This window comes from Mastigoproctus giganteus, chromosome 7, assembly GCF_048544385.1.
Source record: "Mastigoproctus giganteus isolate SK-2022 chromosome 7, ASM4854438v1, whole genome shotgun sequence".
In the NCBI taxonomy this organism is placed as follows: Eukaryota; Metazoa; Arthropoda; class Arachnida; order Uropygi; family Thelyphonidae; genus Mastigoproctus; species Mastigoproctus giganteus.
The window spans coordinates 132021651-132041797 of record NC_143581.1 but is presented as its reverse complement, the minus strand read 5'-3'; the positions used below and the strand labels follow the sequence as shown (position 1 = coordinate 132041797).

General features: G+C 38.5%; 1 protein-coding gene across 1 annotated transcript in view; it reads right to left on the bottom strand.

Annotated features, from left to right (window-relative positions):
- The window catches only part of LOC150083207 (tRNA (34-2'-O)-methyltransferase regulator WDR6), a 760490-nt gene that overhangs the window by 652259 nt on the left and 88084 nt on the right, over positions 1-20147 (bottom strand). The window contains exon 4 of the mRNA XM_090378434.1: positions 13773-13955. Within this exon, the coding sequence (XP_090234560.1) occupies positions 13773-13955 (183 nt within the window). The remainder of the gene's footprint in view (positions 1-13772; positions 13956-20147) is intronic.

Below are 20147 nucleotides of genomic sequence, written 5' to 3'. Positions count from 1 at the left end.
AGTTGGGACAAACCGGAGTTGTAGCTGAGCAATCTGCTTGTGTGTGATCCTTCGATTCACATATAGGATAGATTGCGTCACCTATGCATGCCTGCTGGGAGTGGCCATATTTCTGGCATTTAAAACAACAAAGAGGATTCGGAATGCATGGCTGAATTCGGCAGTTTAAATACCCAGCTTTTACTGTGGATGGCAAAACAGGAGTGCTGACAGATAAAATGATAGAACGAGTTGGGACAAAATTTCCATCTTTTTTAATCATTATATGCCTCGCACTGATTACTCAGTTCCTGAACTAATTTGTCCTCAAACACTGCAAGTAGATCCCACTCTGTAATCACTCCTTTTGATGAATTTAAGGTATTGTGAGAAGTAACAGATACTGGCAGCACACCAAATGTAGTCTTTAATATCCCCTCAGAATGTTTGGAGGTGGCTTTCTACTAGGAGGTCTCCAGATTGTAGTCGCTTCACCATTTTGGGTGATCCAGCAATAGATTCCAAATATTTTTGTATCATAAATGGTGATAACTTACCCACAGGCTGAGTGGACAGAGAGTGTATCACCAAAACGTTCGGTAGGTTAGGACCCACTACTTCTCTTCAAAGCCTTTTAGGTTGATTGGCATCATTTTCATTAGATATGCCTGTCCTTGAACTTGAGCTAAAGGGGGAAAATTATTTAAGTCCATTGTTGCTCCTTTTAGCCTTGGGACAGTAACTTTCTTCTCCCAGAGAAGAAAGCTTACCAGCCCCGCCATGTGGAGGCAGGAGCGGTGCCACCTGTGACAAAGTGGTTATAGAAGTTAAAAGTTTGTTAGTAATTAATATATATATATACACACTAAATAAAGAAATTTAAATTTCCTTTCCGAGTTCTTACTTCAATACTTTAAGTAAAGAACTATTTGAAGTAAACAAAAGAGAAAAGTCTCTAGAAAAGAACTGAAACTTTATCGCTAGGAAAGAGCACTCTATATAATACAGAGTAAATTGCTTGTCACTATTGCTTGGTAGTTGAGCCCTACAGGATTGAAAATCGAGGAGTTTTTTCTTGACTTTGTTCACCTAACCCAGTGGTTATCAACCATTTTTTGCTCGTGGCCCACTTATGAGTTTCATTCACCTCTGTGGCCCCACCCCTCATATTGTTTAATTATAATAAATATGTACTTTATCACTGCACTTTTTATTTATAACGTGTATTATTTGTTTATAATATAAGGAATATTAATAATAAAAAAAGGGGTTTATTACAATCTTTATTTAAAATAGAATTTTTACTCATATAATATTTTGTTTATTCACAATATACAATTATGCTCCTAACAAAAAATATTACAATAATATTATTGTCCCTTAGTTTAGTGAGATCCTTGCAGATCTCACTAATTTCTTTTTTATATTAGTAATAGTTTTATTTTAGAACTGAACTTTTTGTGGTCCACTTAACAGTTTCCATGGCTTCCAATTTTACAACTTTTACCTGTGGCTCCTCAGAAATACGGCAAGGCCCCCGTTGAGAACCACTGATCTAACCAATCTAACCGCTGCAGGTATAACAACACCTATTTGCAACACACTGCAATCAAATGATTTGTGATCTTTCTAAATGTCGGGGCCAAGGATATGATGGGGCTAACACTATGAGTGAGGTTTATTCCGGGACACAAGACCCCATAAAATAAATTGTGCACCTCATAACATCAGTTTAGTGATGAATGAGGCAGTTAATGGTATCCCATTAACTGCCTCATTCACTCAACCAGGGTGGGCTGGTTGTCTTTCATCATTAATAACAATAAAATAACAATATATGGATATTCTGAAATTTTTAAACAAAATCATTTCGGATACTACAAAAAAAGAGGAAGAAACAGAAGTAATTAGAATAAAAAAAATATGGAAAATTTTTAAAATTTCTACAAAGAAAGGATTTAGATATTGCTCAGGCAGCAAACACATTTAAAAATGTCTTTTGTCACAGAAAAACAACTACAAAATGAATTCAAAATTATTTTGAAGGATGCAACTATTGTTGCAAAAAAATGGGGTATTCCAAATTGATTTTAAAAATGAAAGAAAATGAATAATAAAAATTTTTTACAACAAACTTGTAGAAGTCACCGATTTGAAAATTTACAGCATTGTTTCCAAGTTAATGTCTTTTATAGACTAATTGACATTGTAACCAGTCAATTAAAAGAGGCTCACATCTGGTGAGTATGGCTTGGCACACCCAGAGTCCTGAGCTGGATATCATCATTCTTCTTTTTCTTGGTGATTCCCTTCTACTTCTCTCTCTCTCTCTCTCTCTCTCTCTCTCTCTCTCTCTCTCTCTCTCTCTCTCTCTCTCTCTCTCTCTCAGGATAACTCAGAAATTTTTTTTGGCTGGTGCAGCATAAGTCTTAGGCTTCCTTGCATCATATGGCTAATAATAATAAAAAACACAGATTCAAGGGTTTGAAAACTATTGCCAAATTATTGTCATTTTTAACACTAAAAATATTACTGAACATGACAGACAAATAAATCATGCAAAATGCATGTTGCATACAGAATCAATATTCAAATGATTTATCTGAATCTTTATCAATTCAATTATTACTTTTTGTTAAAATGCTCCAAAAGGGAAACAGAGAAAATTAACACAATAAGAGAACTGGTTGAACTAGCTTTGGTGCAGCATTATGATATGAACACAAGTTACACTGAAGTGTGTTCATTACTAATTCTTTTTCTGACAATTCTGGTAACCTTGGCAACAACAAAATGATTGTTTTCAAAGCCGAAATTAATAAAAAATTATTTAAAAAATACCATGACTCTCTGACTCTGATTGTCTGCTTATCCCTTTTAAGCATCGAATCGAAAAGGCAGAAAATATGGGTGTGTATCAGCTATTTGATGATTTCACTAATGTGAAAGCTTGTTGAAAGAAGTTCTAAACACAAATTTTCAAAGCAAAATATAGAAACTCCAGGGGCTCACATCTGGTGAGTATGGGCTTGGCACACCCAGGGTCCTGAGCTGGATATCATCATTCTTCGCATTCTTGGTGATTCCCTCCCCCCTCTCTCTCTCTCAGAGTAACTTACTTTTTTTTTTTTTTTTTTGGCTGGTGTAGCATAAGCCGCAGGCTTCCTTGCACCAATATGGCCAATAATAATAATAACTCAACTTATATAAGGGCGCTGACTCTCTTTAAAAATTACAGGCTCCGAAAAAGTGATAAGTGTTTGCCTTTTTATTTACCCAATTGTTATTTTATATTGTACTTTATATGTAGTCTTATAGTTATGCTGGTTATTTTTATTTTTAATTTAGATGAAGAGTTTTCGTATATTACTACTTAATATACATAAAACCATTATTTTGTTCGAATCTTGCAGCCATTGTTTTTGTATAGAGTAGTAGGGAATTCAAATTTTTAATTGTGATAACTAGGTAGCTCTAATGTATAATTATATGGCGTAATACGCATCACTACATTTAGGATTCTATTAGATAGCGTAGTATTGACAATTAATTAATTAAATTTAATGATCTTATTAATTTAAAATATCGTGCCCAAGACTAGAGCAGCAAAGCAACAGGCACAAAGTGGCAGGAGCGCTGTGACTCAGGGGAGAACTGAGGGGGGTGATTCTCCAACGCATCACAGCCTAAAAAAATGTGCAACTTGTGAAATGTTTGCTGAACTCTCTGGAACAGAACATGATCTAGCCAAGGAGGATGTCTGTGTGTGTGCCAGGTGCAGAGTGTCTAGAAATTAGGCATCAACTCAGCATTCTACTGGGCGTCTATGAGAGCTTGAGGTGTAGGGTAGGTGACCTCGAAGAAATTAACATGAGAGGCCCGTCAAGTTCTCAGCTGCCCAACTCAATGCCAGAGCTCACTCCTGGGAATCAGGCAACAAAGCGACAATCTCCAAGGCAGAATGCGCTGATCCCAAAGGAACTAGTTATTGTTGGTGACTCTATTGTCAGGGAGACGGGGAATATATTGTGTAAAAAGGGTAGATGGAACAGGACCAGGGTATGTTTGCCAGGGGCAAAAGTTGATGACGTTGTAAAGCATATATCATCTTTTAAGGGCACAAAAGGTGATATTGTTGTACACGTTGGCACCAATGACATTAAGAGTAGGAGATCTGTAGATTTACTTAACAAGTACAGGTCAATGTTGCAAAAAAGTCATGAGTCAGGGTTAACTTTGAAAATGTCTGCAATTCTGCTCAGACACGATAGGGGGGGAGTACATGATGAGCACCTTGTCAATCAATTCGGCCCTGGAGGGAACGTGCAAGGCTCAAGGGGTAGAATTTTTTTCAGCGTAGTCTGTGCTTGTTAACAGGAGAACCTGCTTCTACAGGGATGGGATACACTTAAATAGAAAGGGTGCAAGAATATTTGCTGATGCTATCGAGACAGTGTTAGGTGGGTTAGAAAACTGCTAGCTTGGGGGGGGGGGAATTCACAGACTAAAGGGTTAAAAGTAGCGGCAGGCAGAGGTGAAGGTGATTCTTGAACAACGTCTATTAGAATAAGTAGCGACCTGGAGTGAGGGGTGCTGGGGGTTTCAGGGACTGATGACAGTCATCGTGAAACAGGTGGGTATATGGAATGTGTCAGGGTAACTAGGAATAGGTGCATGTGTGCCTTGCATGTATACCAATACTAGAAGTATAGTAAATAAATTTGATGAATTTGAAGTGTTGGTCAAGACATCAAAGGTGGATATTGTTAGGATATCAGAGACATGGTGTCACACTGATATTAGGAATGCAGAATTGAAATTTGGGAAGTACAATGTGTACAGAGAGGATAGACAGGATAGGAAGGGAGGAGGTGTCATGCTGTTAATTAAAAAAAAACATAAAATCAAAAGAAGTGCATCCAGTTGATATAGATGAACAGTGCACTGTTGAGTCAGTTTGGTGTGACAGAAGCACTGCGAAAACAAAAATAAGAGTAGGAGTGTGTTATAGGCCTAATGACTCGAATGAGTACAATGAACAATTGTACAGAGAAACAGAATGAGCTAGTAAATCAGAATGTCTTATAATGCGGGATTTTAACTTCCCAGATATTGACAGGAACTTGAGGGTTCGTCACTCACACACTAGTAAGACTTTTGTGGATTTATTGGATGATTGTTTTCTGCAGCAGCATGTTCGAGAGGCAAACAGAGAGGGTAATACTCTTGATCTGGTTATCAGCAGTGATCATTTGTGTATTAAGAATTTGCAGGTAAAGGAACCACTAGGTGGCAGTGATCACAGTGTACTGATGTGGGATTTACTTAAAGACATAATTACCATCAGGGGTAAAGGAAAGGGTTTTTGCTTCCATAAAGGTGAGTACGGTGGGATCAATTGATGTTACCAACAGTAAATTCTAAGTGGGAAGTATTAAAGGAATTAACTGTGGAAGCTACTAAACGTTTCATACCTATTAAGAAATATTGTTCAAGGTTTAGACCTAAATGGTTATCAAATGAACTGATGAGACTCGTTGTTGTTGTTATTTGGTTTTTGGAGCATTAGCCACTAAGGCCATATTGCTCTGGGGATATGCGGTGGTCATTCCCTGACCTTTCCACATCCTCTGTATTTGGTGTTCATGGGCTGAAACCCCGGTCTAATCAAGAAGCGTGTGCTACACACTGCTGCTCCTGCCCACCTGGCTATGGAGGTGCCAATGAAACTCGTGACAGAGAAGAAAAATGCATGGGATGCATATAAATTGTCAAGCAACTCAGAAGCCTGTGGCAGATATAAGCTAGTCTGTAATCAGGTCACAAAGGAGGTTAGGCAGGCGAAGGCAGGTTACGAGAAATCTTTGGCAAAGGATGCTAAGAAAAACAGCAAGGATTTCTTTACTTATTTGGTTATTTGGTTTTTGGAGCATTAGCCACTAAGGCCATATTGCTCTGGGGATATGCGGTGGTCATTCCCTGACCTTTCCACATCCTCTGTATTTGGTGTTCATGGGCTGAAACCCCGGTCTAATCAATAAACTCTAAAAGGAAGGGGATGAATCTGATTGGTCCACTTTATATCGATGGTTCAACTGTTGATGATCCTGCTCAGATAGCAAACAAACTGAATGAGTATTTTGCATCTACATTCACACATGAGGAATTATTAAAGTTTGAAAATGGCAGAAGGTTATGAAATTGTAGCAGGGTGCTTAATGATTTTGTAATAATTGAGAGCAAAGTGGAGGAGAAATTGTTGAAGTTAAACATAAGAAAGGCACCTGGGGTGGATGGGATCTATCCAGTTATATTAAAGGAAGCGGCAAAGCAACTAAGCAAACCCTTAGCCATAATTATGAGAGCATCCTTGGACTCAGGGGAGGCCCCCACTGATACCCCCCAGAGGATCACAGACAGATTTAGTAGAGGAATAGAGTCCAACCGTCAGGAACCGTTTGTTCCTGTGGCTACCGCATACATTCCTTACTATCCGGGACTTACTGAGCATCTTGCTATAGTTTTGCAGGGTTATAAAAGACCCTGTGTGCAGCTTCCCGGGCGGAGGTTGCACACAGTGTTGTCTCAGGTAAAATAATCAATATCAAAGGACCTGAGTAGGGGAGTAGTATACAGGATAAAATGCCCGGGTTGTGGGGAATGTTATGTGGGCGAGACAAAACGACGGCTCAAAGATCATCTGGGGGAACATTCAAATGCTATAAAAACCGCTGATTACAATAAGTCTGCTCTGGCCGAACATTTTTGGGAGAAGCAGCATCAAATCTTCCCAGAGGATGCGGTTATTGTGGATCGAGCGCATGGGTTTTGGAACCGTAAATGGTTCGAGAGCCTACGAATCTATTCATCCGACCACAATATTATGAAAAGGGACAGAGGTATGCGTATGCATCCTCTGTTTGAAACTATCGTCCTAAGTACGGATGAACGGTTTTGCTTGACACGTTACCGAGCTGTTTCCGCTTCCAGTTCAGTACCGTGAGCCTGTTATATAAGGACGTGCTGCAGGAAGTTTTGTTACTGCTGAGGAAGGAAGCCAATACTTCCGAAAGCTTCAGATTTTTATCATTTTTATGGCTTTTAATCCAGTTTATTTTAGCGTATTTTATCGCAAGGATTTCATCATAGTTTTAATGTTTTTTTTACAATGTACATAATTTAATTTAATATAATAGCAGTTTTTGTAAATATTTATTTTATTTTATTTGTAAATATTTTAGTTACAGTAAAATACTTATATTTTCATGGTTGGTGTATGAGTATATTTATTGCTAAAATATGATATATAGGAAATTTGCTAGCAGGGAAAAGAAGGTGATTGTCCTTCTGCATAAGGCAATTGTCAGGCCACGCCTTGCGTACTGCGTACAGGTATGGAGGCCTAATTTTAGGAAGGATGTAGATTTGCTAGAGCGTGTACAGAGAAGGGCAACAAGATTGGTGAGGGGGATGAAGGGATCCTCTTACCAAGAGAGGCTTAAGTTCTGCAAATTGTAGTAGCTGGAGACTAGGCACCTGCGTGGTGATCTGATTGAGGTGTATAAGGCCTTGAATGGGTTGAGCACGCTGAATTCTGATGGGATCCTTCCACTTGTTCAGATTATGAAACTAGGGGGGCATAAATTCAAATTAAGAAAAGATAGATGTAGAATAGATGTGCGGAAATTTGCCTTTAGCCAGCGGGTGGTTAATTGCTGGAACAAACTTCCATCTCTCATTGTGGAAGTTGATAGGTTAAATACGTTTAAGGAGGAACTGGACGGGCATTTGGAGGGAATGATGTGATTTTATTTTATTTTTTTTTTTTGGCTGATGCTGCATACACTTGATTTCTTGCATCACATGCCACTACTACTACTATATAAGTTTGTTTGTTGTTCCTTGAGGGTGTCGCAAACATTATCTCAGATATGCCAAGCTGTGCTCCTACCTGGGAGTCTAAAACACTGATTGAACTGATATTTGGGTGACACTCAAGTCAAGTGTACCTAATTTCAGTGAAGTCCAGTTGGTCTGTGCCAGCCAAATACACTGCTTGCAACTCCGTGATGGTGGGACTGTTAGTAACCCTAGGTATAACCCCCATGTGCAAGTCCTCAAATACGATATCTAACACAACACAACACTGTGGGTAAACACCCAGGGTCGAACCAAAGTAAGCAGGGGTCCAGGTGTGGCGCCCACACCACATGGAGGAATGCCACCCCTCTGTGTTACTGGGCACTAGGTGGTAGACGACTTTCATCAACCCATACAATATTAACACTTTACTTATCGGAAGCTTGAAGTGGTGAAATGTTTAGTCTCTGGAGCAAAGCTCCGGTTACCCCCGCCCCCTCCACATCTCTTCCATCATGCATTATGATTGACATTATGGTGAGATCCAATCTTCCATAGATTGAGGGTACAGCTCTAAAATGGCCGGAAACTACTTAGTACACCAGACCGAACCTATTGGTAACTCTTTAGGAGGCTTCGAATCAGCTAGTGTATAATCTCACTGCCTCTAGTCTGCCAAATAGTGACTAGAGGGAGTCTGAGTAATGTGTATGCGGGGGGGGGGGGGGGCTTTGTCAAGGCATATTATTTCAAGAATCTGGTATAATCTTACCATGTGTATGCCATATCCAAAAATTTCATTACTTCATACTGCATGTCCTCCCCACAAACCTTTTCTTACTACTGAATATGAATTAAACACTTCCTCATTCTTTACACAAATATACATGGTCTCAGTTCTAATCCCAATGATGTCCATTTCCACTTAGTCTGCCAAACCCCACATACTTTTCCTGACAGAATCTCAGTTATCGGTTGTTTCAACCACTGCTCATCTCAGTTGTCCGAATTATTTGTTGTATGATTCCTTTCACTTCAAAGGAGGTACTTGTGCTTATGTCCGTTCTGATATTCCCTGTCAGAGACGTAGTAATTTGGAATCTCCTCTTTTCGATCTTCTCTGGCTTAAAATCTCTCAAGCACATTCTATCAAATTCATCTGTTGCCTCTGATGGAACTTTTTGACTTCCTCTCTTTGAAAATTGACTTTCTCCAGTCCAACTTTCCTAACAGTGAAATAATTTTCCTTGGTGATTTTAATGTTCACAGCTCCAGCTGGCTTCCATTTTCTAGTCATATGGACCCAGCTGGTCGAGATGCCGAGGCTTTAGCAATTACTAATGACCTGGCACAGATTGGCCAGGGCAGGTCATGGAGTTTTGTTAATGATATATAGGAATTTTGCTAGCAAGAAGAAGGAGATGATTGTCCCTCTGTATAAGGCAATGGTCAGGCCACGCCTTGAGTACTGCGTACAGGTCTGGAGGCCTCATTTTAGGAAGGATATAGATTTATTTGAGCGTGTACAGAGAAGGGGAAACAAGGTTGGTGAGGGGAATGAAGGGATCCTCTTACCAAGAGAGGCTTAAGTTCTGGAAATTGCAGTGGCTGGAGACTAGGCACCTGCGCAGTGATCTGATTGAGGTGTATAAAGCCTTGAATGGGTTGAGCACACTGAATTCTGATGGGATCCTTCCACTTGTTCAGATTACGAACCTAAGGGAGCATAAATTCAAATTAAGAAAGGACAGATGTAGAATAGATGTGCGGAAATTTGCCTTTAGCCAGTGGGTGGTTAATTGCTGGAATAAACTTCCATCTCTCATTGTGGAAGTTGATAGGTTAAATAAATTTAAGGAGGAACTGGACAGGCATTTGGAGGGAATGGTGTGATTTTTTTTTTTTTTGGCTGATGCTGCATAAGCTCATACACTTGCTTTCTTGCATAACATACCACTACTACTACTACTGTTCATTTATCTACAACAAAACTAGACAATCCTAACCATTCAGCCAACATGCTTGATCTTTTCTCACAAACAACCCTTCTAAGTACACAGCGAGGTGAGTTGTCCTCAAGGCACATCAGATCACAAATTAGTGATGGTCTCTTCTCCAATGGAGCCATTCTCTCAAAGCTATTGTCAACCTCATGTTGTTTGGCATTACAAGAATGCAAAATGGAATGATCTGTGAAATTTCTTTTCTTTGTTTCCTTAGATGGATTACAGTTTCAAAACTACTTTGAAAAAGTAGTTTTGAAACTATTTTGAAACTTTACAGTTTCAAAATTACAGTTTGCTCAGATCGTGTCGGTGAAATTATTCTTGTAGGGATGGAATCCTTTATTCCACACTCCATCTTAAAATCTCATCCTTTATCTAAACCTTGGTTTTCCAATAAATATTTTAAGGTTGTTCAAGAGAGAATGTCGCATATTGTAATTGGCTTGTATTCAAATCTCCAGGTTCATTTCCTGCCAACACCAAAGATCGCAACAATTGTAAACAGTTAAGAATCAGTACAAACTAGATTTCAAGAATGCAAAATGGAATGATTTCAAACAGGCTGAGTAGAAAATTTGCTTCTTGTCCAAATGGTAGCCAAGCATTCTGGTCTCTTGCCAAAGCTATTGGCTGCAACTTTTGCCCATTTCTGTTCCCACCTCTGTCTAAACCAAACAGTTCTATCACTACTTCAGCCAAGGATAAAGCCGACATGAGAGCATCCTATTTTGATCCAACTCATGTGTTAATGATCTTGGTAAACTCCCTCCCACCATTCGCAGTACTTTCCACTCAATGCCTCCTGTGGTCTTCCATTAAAAGGATGACAGATGAATTTTGATGAATCTTGATGCTAAGAAAGCTCCAGGTCTTGATGGTATTTCTCTACTTGTTCTCAAAACCTGTGTGCCTGAACTTACTCATGTTCTGTGTCACCTGTTTACACTTTATTCCAAAGGTGTTTTTCCTTCTGCTTAGAAATTTGCTCATATCCATCCAGTTCCTAAAAAGTGTGACAAATCTCTCCTATCCAATTATCGTCCCATTGCAATCACCTCAACTCTTTCCAAAGTAATGAAGAAAACAATTAACAGCCAACTCTTAAACTATCTAGAAACGTTCCATCTGATCAATGATGCCAGTATGGATTCCATCAACGTCGATCCACTGGTGATATTCTGTCTTATGTTAGACAAATTCAATGGAAAAGTTTGGTGAAACTCAAGCAGTTGCTTGACATTTCAACGGCTTTTGATAGTGTTTGACATAAAGGTATTCTAGATAAGGTTCCACCTTATGGTTTGCCAACTGTTTTTTGTAATTGGGTATCCAGTTTTCTCTCTGACCACTAGTACAGAGCCATCTACCATCACTGAGGGTGATGGTAGATGGCTCTCAGTCTTCTAACTTCTCCAACTAATGCTGGATAACCCTGACTTCCCCGAGGTTCAGATGTTTCTCCCACTCTTTTCCTCTTGTATATTAATGACCTTCTTCCATTGACCAGAAATCCTATCCATAGTTTTGCCGATGATAACCAATTAACCGCCAACTATTAAACTACCTAGAAACCTTCCGTCTGATCAACGATTGCCAGTATGGATTCCATCAGTGTCGATCCACTGGCGATATTCTGGCTTATGTTATACATTTATGGACTAATTCGATGGAAAAGTTCGGTGAAACACAAGCAGTTGCTCTTGACATCTCAAAGGCTTTCAATCATGTTTGCATAAAGGCCTTCAAACAAGCTTCCATCTTATGGTTTGCCAAATATTTTTTTGTAATTGGTTATCCAGTTTTCTCCCTGATCGCTTACTGAGGGTGATGGTAGATGGCTTTCTGTCTTCTAACTTCTCCACTAATGCTGGTGTCCCCTAAGGTTCAGTTCTTTTCCCCACTCTTTTCCTCTTGTATATTAATGACCTTCTTTCATTGGCTGGAAATCCTATCCACAGCTTTGCTGATGATAGCACATTGCATTCCACCTTCCAGTTTGATAATCCTTGCCCTGCTCAATCAGCTTCAACTTCTCAAATATCCACTACCAATTCCTTAAATGCTGATCTCCAGGTCATTCTCCAGTGGGGCAGTGATTACTTAGTTGATTTCAATCCTTCTAAAACTCAGTCCTGAAATATTTCACAAAAGGTTTCTTCTGCTCCTATGCTTATCTTTGATGACACTCCAATTCCTGGGCAAGATCATATACCTCTATTGGGGATTATCCTGACTTCAAATCTCTCTTGGCATAAGCACATTAAAAATATTGATTCCTCTGCATATAAAAAGCTGAGTTTTCCCTTTCGCTCTTATCATTACTTTTCTTCCAACAGCTATTCACTTGTACAAATCTCAAATCTGCCCTACCATGGAATATTGTTCCCACATCTGTGGCAGTTCTTCTAAAACCTCACTCAGGCTCCTAGATTCCAATCAAAAGAGAGCAATTAGACTAATTAATGACTTATCTCTAACAGAGTCTCTCCAATCTCTGTCTCACAGACAATTTGTTTCTGCTACATGCCTTTTCTATAGATACTTCCATGGGCACTGTTCTTCTGAATTGGCTTCTATAAGTTCCTCTCTCTCTCTCTCTCTCTCTCTCTCTCTCTCTCTCTCTCTCTCTCTCTCTCTCTCTCTCACAAAGCATTCCGAACATGTGTCGCAACCAGTCAACATACTTTTACTGTCCATCTTGAAACTCACAGAACCAACTTTTCTTCTTTCTCATTCAATCCTTCCATCTTACTTATTTCCTAAAAATTATAATTTACAGAAGTTCAAGTCTAATGTCAACAAGTAACTTCTTTCAACTTCTCACCCTCCAACCCATGCACGGTACTAGGTACTATAGGTTTTAATACCTCTAGTGTTTGGGGTTTTCATAAAAAAAAAATATATATCTGAATATAAGTTTGTTTTGTGTTATATGTGTTAATAAGGTTTATTCAATTTGCATACTTGCTATTTAAATCTACTTTTTTGTACATCATTTGCTTTTGTATTTAAATGCATATCCTTACATTTAGTGTATTGAATTAATGTTGTGATTGTTATTAAATATATTATTATTATCAGTATACTAATTTCAATATTTTATTCTCACTTCATAAAGTAAAAAGTAAGTTGACAGTTGTTGGTAGAATTGCTATCCTTCTGGTATTTTATTTCTTTGTTCGGAAAATGTAAAAACGAAAATATGCCTGGTATGATTTTTTCAGAAATAACTAGTAATATGTTGATCTTTTTTTTTTTTTTTTTTTTTTGCTCTTTACTTTTTGGGGTTGGGTTAAACACAGGTCATTGGCCCTGACCTTCCCTGACAGGGAAGGTCAGGGCCAATGACCTGTGTTTGCATTGGAGGTTGGGCTAATTTGCTCTAGTTATGTCACTGAGTGAGATCAGAGCTACTGCTTCCAGAATTGCTTCCTACACGTCAGGCAATTCACAGTGAATAGTATCTAGTCCTTTCTGCATGGCACTGCAACTACTTCTAAGGAACTTGTCAAGTCACCTGATAATGACAAGATCAGAATGCAGTCAGCCTGGAAATTGTGTGTGTGTGTGTAAGAATAATTAACTTTTTTATGAAAATTATATTAAAATTTTTAAGATGCATCTTAATTTCCATTTCTAAACCTTACTACATTGTTTGCAGTACTAAGTCCACATTACAATTTTTAAAAATTGCCATTTTATTTTTTTATAATAATCATTTCTCACTTTCAATAACTGTATACAGTGAATCATTTAAAATAATCTGCTAATAAAGCTTTCACTTGCTTATTGATATCGCTCTATATCATATGTCAACATAGTACAGTAGTTTCAATACTTTACATTCTTGTCATTTTAGATATAAGGTGAATATAAATTTTATAAATTTAAAAATTATCAAATTTCTTTAAAATTACCAAAGGATACAAAATGCAACGCTCCTGACAATATATTTGCTCAAATGAATCTGACCTCAAATCCCAAATGATAATGGAATTATGAGCAAGAGCAATCCCTAAGTAACAGCCCTCTTTATCCATATCCCTATTCATCCACTGCACATCCCAAATCCAATCTTCTAAATATTTTGTGTCTGAATATTTTTCTATCCTATAAAAAATTTCAAAATTAATTTGGGTAAAATAAATGAAATTTGTAATGCAAATGTATTTCTCTTCAAAGAATGTAGGCTCATTTATTTTTACTTTTTTTTTCTACAAATTGTAATCACAGCCATTTCTCATTAAATTTTCATCGGGAGTTAACAGCGCTGCATGGACCTAGAGCAGAGTGTATTTTTCATGAAATTTTTAAAATTCATAGAAATGAAAATTCATAAAAACAAAATATTAATAAAAAACATAAATGCTTTTAAATATTAACCTTATAATCAGCCTAACTAACTGGTTCTAAATGCATAATGTGGAATGTGATGTGTGTTGTGGAGGGGGTTGTAAGGGCGCCTAAGTCACAAATGTACTGTGTAGATAACTATGGCTGCTGCAGGCTTCCTTATACCATATGGCTAATAATAACAATAATAATGACAGATTTTTTTTTTTTATGAAAACCCCAAACACAAGAGGTATTAGAACCTGTAGTACTTGGTAATGTGCATGGGTTGGAGGTTGAGAAGATGAAAGAAGATATCTGTTGACATTACACTTAAACTTCTGCAGATTGTAATTTTCAGGAAATATGTATGAAGGAAGGTTGTTCAAGAAAACGGCAGTTGAATGAATAAATGTGGAAGATGAAAAGTTGGTTCTGTGAGTTTGAAGTTGGACAGTAAATGAATGTTGGCTGGTGGCGGCACGTGTTCAGACTGTTTTGAAAGAGAGCGGGAATTATAGAAGCCAATTCAGAAGAACAGTTCCCATGGAAGTATCTGTAGAAGAGGCATTCAGCAGAAACAGAACGTCTATGAGACAGAGAGTGGAGAGACTCTGTTAGAGTTGAGTCATTAATTAATCTAACTGCTCCCCTTTGAATGGAATCTAGAAGCCTGAGAGAGGTTTCGGGGGCACCGGCCCAGATGTGGAACAATATTTCATGGTAGGGAGGATTTACGATTTATACAGAGTGAACAGCTGTTTGGAAGAAAAATAATGCCAAGAGTGAAAGAGAAAACCAAGTTTTTTAGATGCAGATGAAGCAATATTTGTAATGTGCTTCTGCCAAGAGAGAGACTAGAAGTCAAGGTAATCTCCAAAAGAGATATATCATCTTGCCTAGAAATTGGAGTGTCACCAAAGATAAGCATAAGAGCAGAAGAAGAATCCTTTTTGTGAGATATAAGACAAGACTGAGTTTTAGAAGGATTGAAATCAACTAAGTTGTCTTTGCCCCACTGGAGAATTAACTGGAGATTGGAATTTAAGGAATTGGTAGTAGATATTAGAGAAGTTGAAGCTGTTTGTAAAGGGCAAGGATTATCAAACTGGAAGGTGGAATGCAATGCGCTATCATCAGCAAAACTAAGGATTGAAATTTTGGTCAATGGAAGAAGGTCATTTATATTAAAGAGGAAAAGAGTAGGAGAAAGAACTGAATCTTGGGGAACACCAGCATTAGTAGAGAAATCGGAAGACAGAGAGTCATCTACCACCACCCACAGTGATGGATCAAAGAGAAAGCTGGAAACCTAATTACAAAATCAGCTGGCAAACTATAATATGGAAGCTTACGTAGAAGACCTTCATGCCAAACACAATCAAAAGCATTTGAAATGTCAAAAGCAACTTCTTGAGTTTCAACAAACTTTTCCACTGTATTTGTCCACAGATGGGTAACATAAGCCAGAATATCACCAGTGGATCAACACTGATGGAATCCATACTGGCGATTGTTGATCAGATGGAAGGTTTCTAAATAGTTTAAGAGTTGGTGGCTAATTTATTTCTCCATTACTTTAGAAAGAGTAGCAGTAATTGCAATGGGATGATTATTGGATGGGAGGGATTTGTCACACTTTTTAGGAAGTGGCTGGATAAGAGCAAATTTCCAAGCAGAAAGAAAAACACCTTTGGAATAAGAAAGTGTAAAAAAAGGCGACACAGAACATAAGTTCAGTAGCACAGGTTTTGAGAACAAGTAGAGAAATACCATCAGGACCTGGAGCTTTCTTACATCAAGATTCATCAAAATTCTTCTGACATCCTTTAACGGAAGACCACAGAGGCATTGGAATGGAGCATATTGGGAATGGAGGGAAGTGGTTTACCAAGATCATTAACACAAGTTGGAAGAAAAATAGGATGCCGAAGATAAGCTTCATTCTTGGATGAAGTGGCAATAGAACCATCTGGTTTTGACATAGGTATGGGCAAACATTGCGGTCAAAGCTTTGGCAAGAGACCAAAATGCTTGGATACTATTTGGACAAGAAGCAAGTTTTCTACCCTTAGCCTGTTTGAAATCGAATTTGGACCAGAGGCGGACTAGCCATGAGAACTTATGGGGGAAACGCCCGGTAGGCCAGAGGCTGGTGTGATTTTTCCCATAAACAATATAGCAATAAACACTAGTATGAGGCCGCTACAAGTTTTCCCCAGTAACAATTTTTGACCCAGTCCACCTCTGGTTTGGACTGATTAATAACTGCTTTACAATTGCTACGAACTTCAGTGTTGCAGAAAATGAACCTGGAGATTTGAATACAAGCCAATTACAATATACAACATTCTTCTCTTGAACAGCCTTAGCACATTTATTGGAAAACCAAGGTTTAGAGAAAGGAAGAGATTTTAAGGTAGAGTGTGGAATAAAGGATTCCATCCCTACAATAATAATTTCACTGACACAAGATCTGAGCAAATGTTGGCATCAGAAGTTTTGAAATTAGTATTAGTATTAGTAACGGCCGTATGGTGCAAGAAAGCCTATGGCTTATGCTGCACCAGCCAAAAAAAAAAAAAAAAAAAAATCCGAACAAAACAATGATAAAAACAAAAATTAAATAAATAAATAAATAATAATAATTAATAAATAAATAAAAATAATAAAATGAAATTAAAAATTAAATAAAAAGGAAATTAATCCTATCATCCTATGCGCTTCCCTTACCCGAAAGTACTATCCAGATGACCTTTGAATTTCCCCAAACTGTCGGCCTCTACCACCCATGAAGGCAACTTATTCCAGTAATTTATAACTCGCTGGCTAAAATAAAACTTCCTGCAGTCCAATCTAAACATTTCCCCGCGTAACTTGAATTTATGTCCCCTAGTTCTAGCATCATTTATAATCTTGAAAATTTTGTCCTCATTCATTTTACTGATGCCTCTCAGAGCCTTAAACACCTCAATCAAATCTCCCCTAAGGTGTCTAGTTTCCAAACTCTGCAACCCACATATTCGAAGTCTTTCTTCATACGGACGCCCTTTTGCCGATCTCACCAGGCGAGTTACCCTTCTTTGCACCCTTTCAAGAAGCTCGATGTCTTTCTTTAGGTGCGGTCTCCATACTTGAACACAGTATTCCAAGTGTGGTCTAACATAGGCCTTATATAATGGGATTATCACGTCCCTATCTCTACTTGCAAAAGTTCGATAGATCATCGATAGGACACCGTGGGCCTTCCTTGCAACCTGTTTACAATGCTCAGAGAATTTCATGTCTGACCGTATCGTAACACCCAAGTCCCTTTCCTCCAGTACTGGGTTTAGTTGAACTCCACCAAGTGAATAAGTTATTTTGGGATTACTGTTTCCCAGGTGTAATACCTTACACTTTGTTGGATTAAAGCACAGCTGCCATTTTTCTGACCATTCTTGAAGTCTATCTAGGTCTCTCTGAAGAAGCTCAGCTTGACAGTGATCATTAACTACTCTACCAATTTTAACATCATCTGCAAATTTAGACATCACGCCCTCTATCCCTTCATCAATGTCGTTTATGAAAATTAAAAACAACAGTGGTCCTAATACTGATCCTTGGGGAACCCCACTTCTTACATCAACCCAATCTGAGGAATAGCCATTTAACACAACCCTCTGCCTCCTGCCCTGAAGCCATCCTTCTATCCATCTAAGGATTTTTCCAGTGATTCCAACCTGTTCCAGCTTATAAAGCAACCGCTCATGTGGGACTGAGTCAAAAGCTTTGCTGAAATCTAAATAAACAATGTCGAAATTATTCCCTAAATCCAGCTCGTGAGTGACCCTTTCGAAATAGCGAACCAGATTTGTTAAACATGATTTTCCCTTTACAAAACCATGCTGAGTATCCTTGAGAATTTCAATTCGATCCAAATGATCCTGAATTCCACCCTTGATCAATGCCTCCATGATTTTCCCTACTACTGAAGTCAGACTGACAGGTCGATAATTTCCCACTTCACTTTTAGAGCCACCCTTATGTATGGGAGATACATTTGCACTTTTCCAATCCAAGGGAATCTCCCCAGAGTCTAGTGATGCTCGCATAACCAGCCTCAGTGGTTCAATGCACTCGCTTGCCGCCTCTCTCAAGATTATAGGGTATATTCCATCAACTCCAGGAGCCTTACTAGTCTGTAGGCTTGAAAGTTTTTTCATTAAATAATCTTGCGAAATTTCAATATCATTAATTACATATTTTTTAACTTCGCTCCTACAATTTCCCATTGCCACAAAAATAGTAATCCGATCAAGGAAAAGAAGAAAAGAAATCTTGCAGACCATCCCATTTTGCATTCTTGTAATGCCAAACAACACGAGGTTTCGAATGGCCATGAGAGAAAGGTTCCGTTGGAGAAGAGACCATCACCAAGTTGTGATCTGAGGACCCTAAAGGACCACTCACCTCGACCGTGTACTTTGAAGGGTTGTTTGTGAGAAAAAGATCAAGCGTGTTGGCCATACTGTTAGGATTGTTTGGTATTCTGGTAGGTAAATGAACAAATGTGCAAAAGCCTCAGCATCTCGACCAGCTGGGTCCATATGACTAGAAAACGGAAGACAGCTGGTGTTGTGAACATTAAAATCACTGAGGAAAATTACCTCACTGTTAGGAAAGTTGGACTGGAGAAAGTCAAGTTTCAAAGAGAGGAAGTCAAAAAGTTCCAAGTGATTAGTAGATTTGGGAGAAATATAGGGACAACAGATGAATTTGTACAGAATGTGGTAGAGAGATTTTAAGCAAGAGAGGATTGAAAAGAAGGGATTCCAAATTACTAATTCTCTGACAGGGAATATCAGAACAGACATATGCACAAGTACCACCTTGAAGCGAAAGGAATCATTAAACAAATAATTCGGACAACTGAGATGAGCAATGGTTGAATTGAATCAACTGATAACTCAGATTCTGTCAGAAAAAATACATGGGGTTTGGCAGACTTTAAGTGGAAATTAGCATTAGTAGAGGCATTTGATACAAGAAAGCAAGCTTATGCAGCATCAGCCAAAAAAAAAAAAAAAAAACTTCCATTTCACCCCTCTGTTCATTCAAAATACCTGTCCAGCTGAGCCTTATACTTACTTAGGCCATCAACTTCCATGACAAGGGATGGAAGTCTGTTCCACCAACCAACCACCTGCTGGCTAAAGGCAAATTTCCGCACGTCTATCCTACATCTGTCTTTCCTCAATTTGAATTTATGCCCTCTCAGGTGATTATTCTGAGCAAGAGGAAGAATCCCATCAGCATTGAGCATGCTCAAACCATTCAAGGCTTTATACACCTCGATCAGATCACATCGCTGGTGCCTAGTCTCCAGACACTGTAATTTGCAAAACTTAAGCCTTTCTGCGTAAGAGCACCCCTTTGTTCCATTCACCAATCTTGTTGCCATTCTCTGTACTTGTTCCAGCAGCTCTATTTCCTTCTTGAAATGAGATCTCCAGACCTGTATACAATACTCTAGGTGTGGCCTGACCATTGCCTTATACAAGGGAATAATCACCTCCTTATCCCTGCTAGAAAAATTCCTATATATCATTGACAATACACCATGAGCTACTCTTGTAGCCCGTCTGCATTGCTCAGGAAACTTCATATCTGCCTGCACAACCACCCTCAGGTCCCTTTCATTCTCTACCATTGTCAGTGTAGTACCACAGAGTTGATACGGTGCTCTGGAGTTGCTGTTTCCCATATGTAGTACTTTACATTTGTCAATGTTAAACTTCATTTGTCACCTCTCAGTCCATCTGCTCAACCTTTCCAGATCCTGTTGCAGCAGCATAGCGTCAGTAGTGTCCTTGACAACCCTGCCAACCTTCATATCGTCTGCAAACTTGGACATTAAGCTTGATATACCATCATCAATATCATTTATAAATACAGAAAACAATAATGGACCCAACACTGAATACGGAG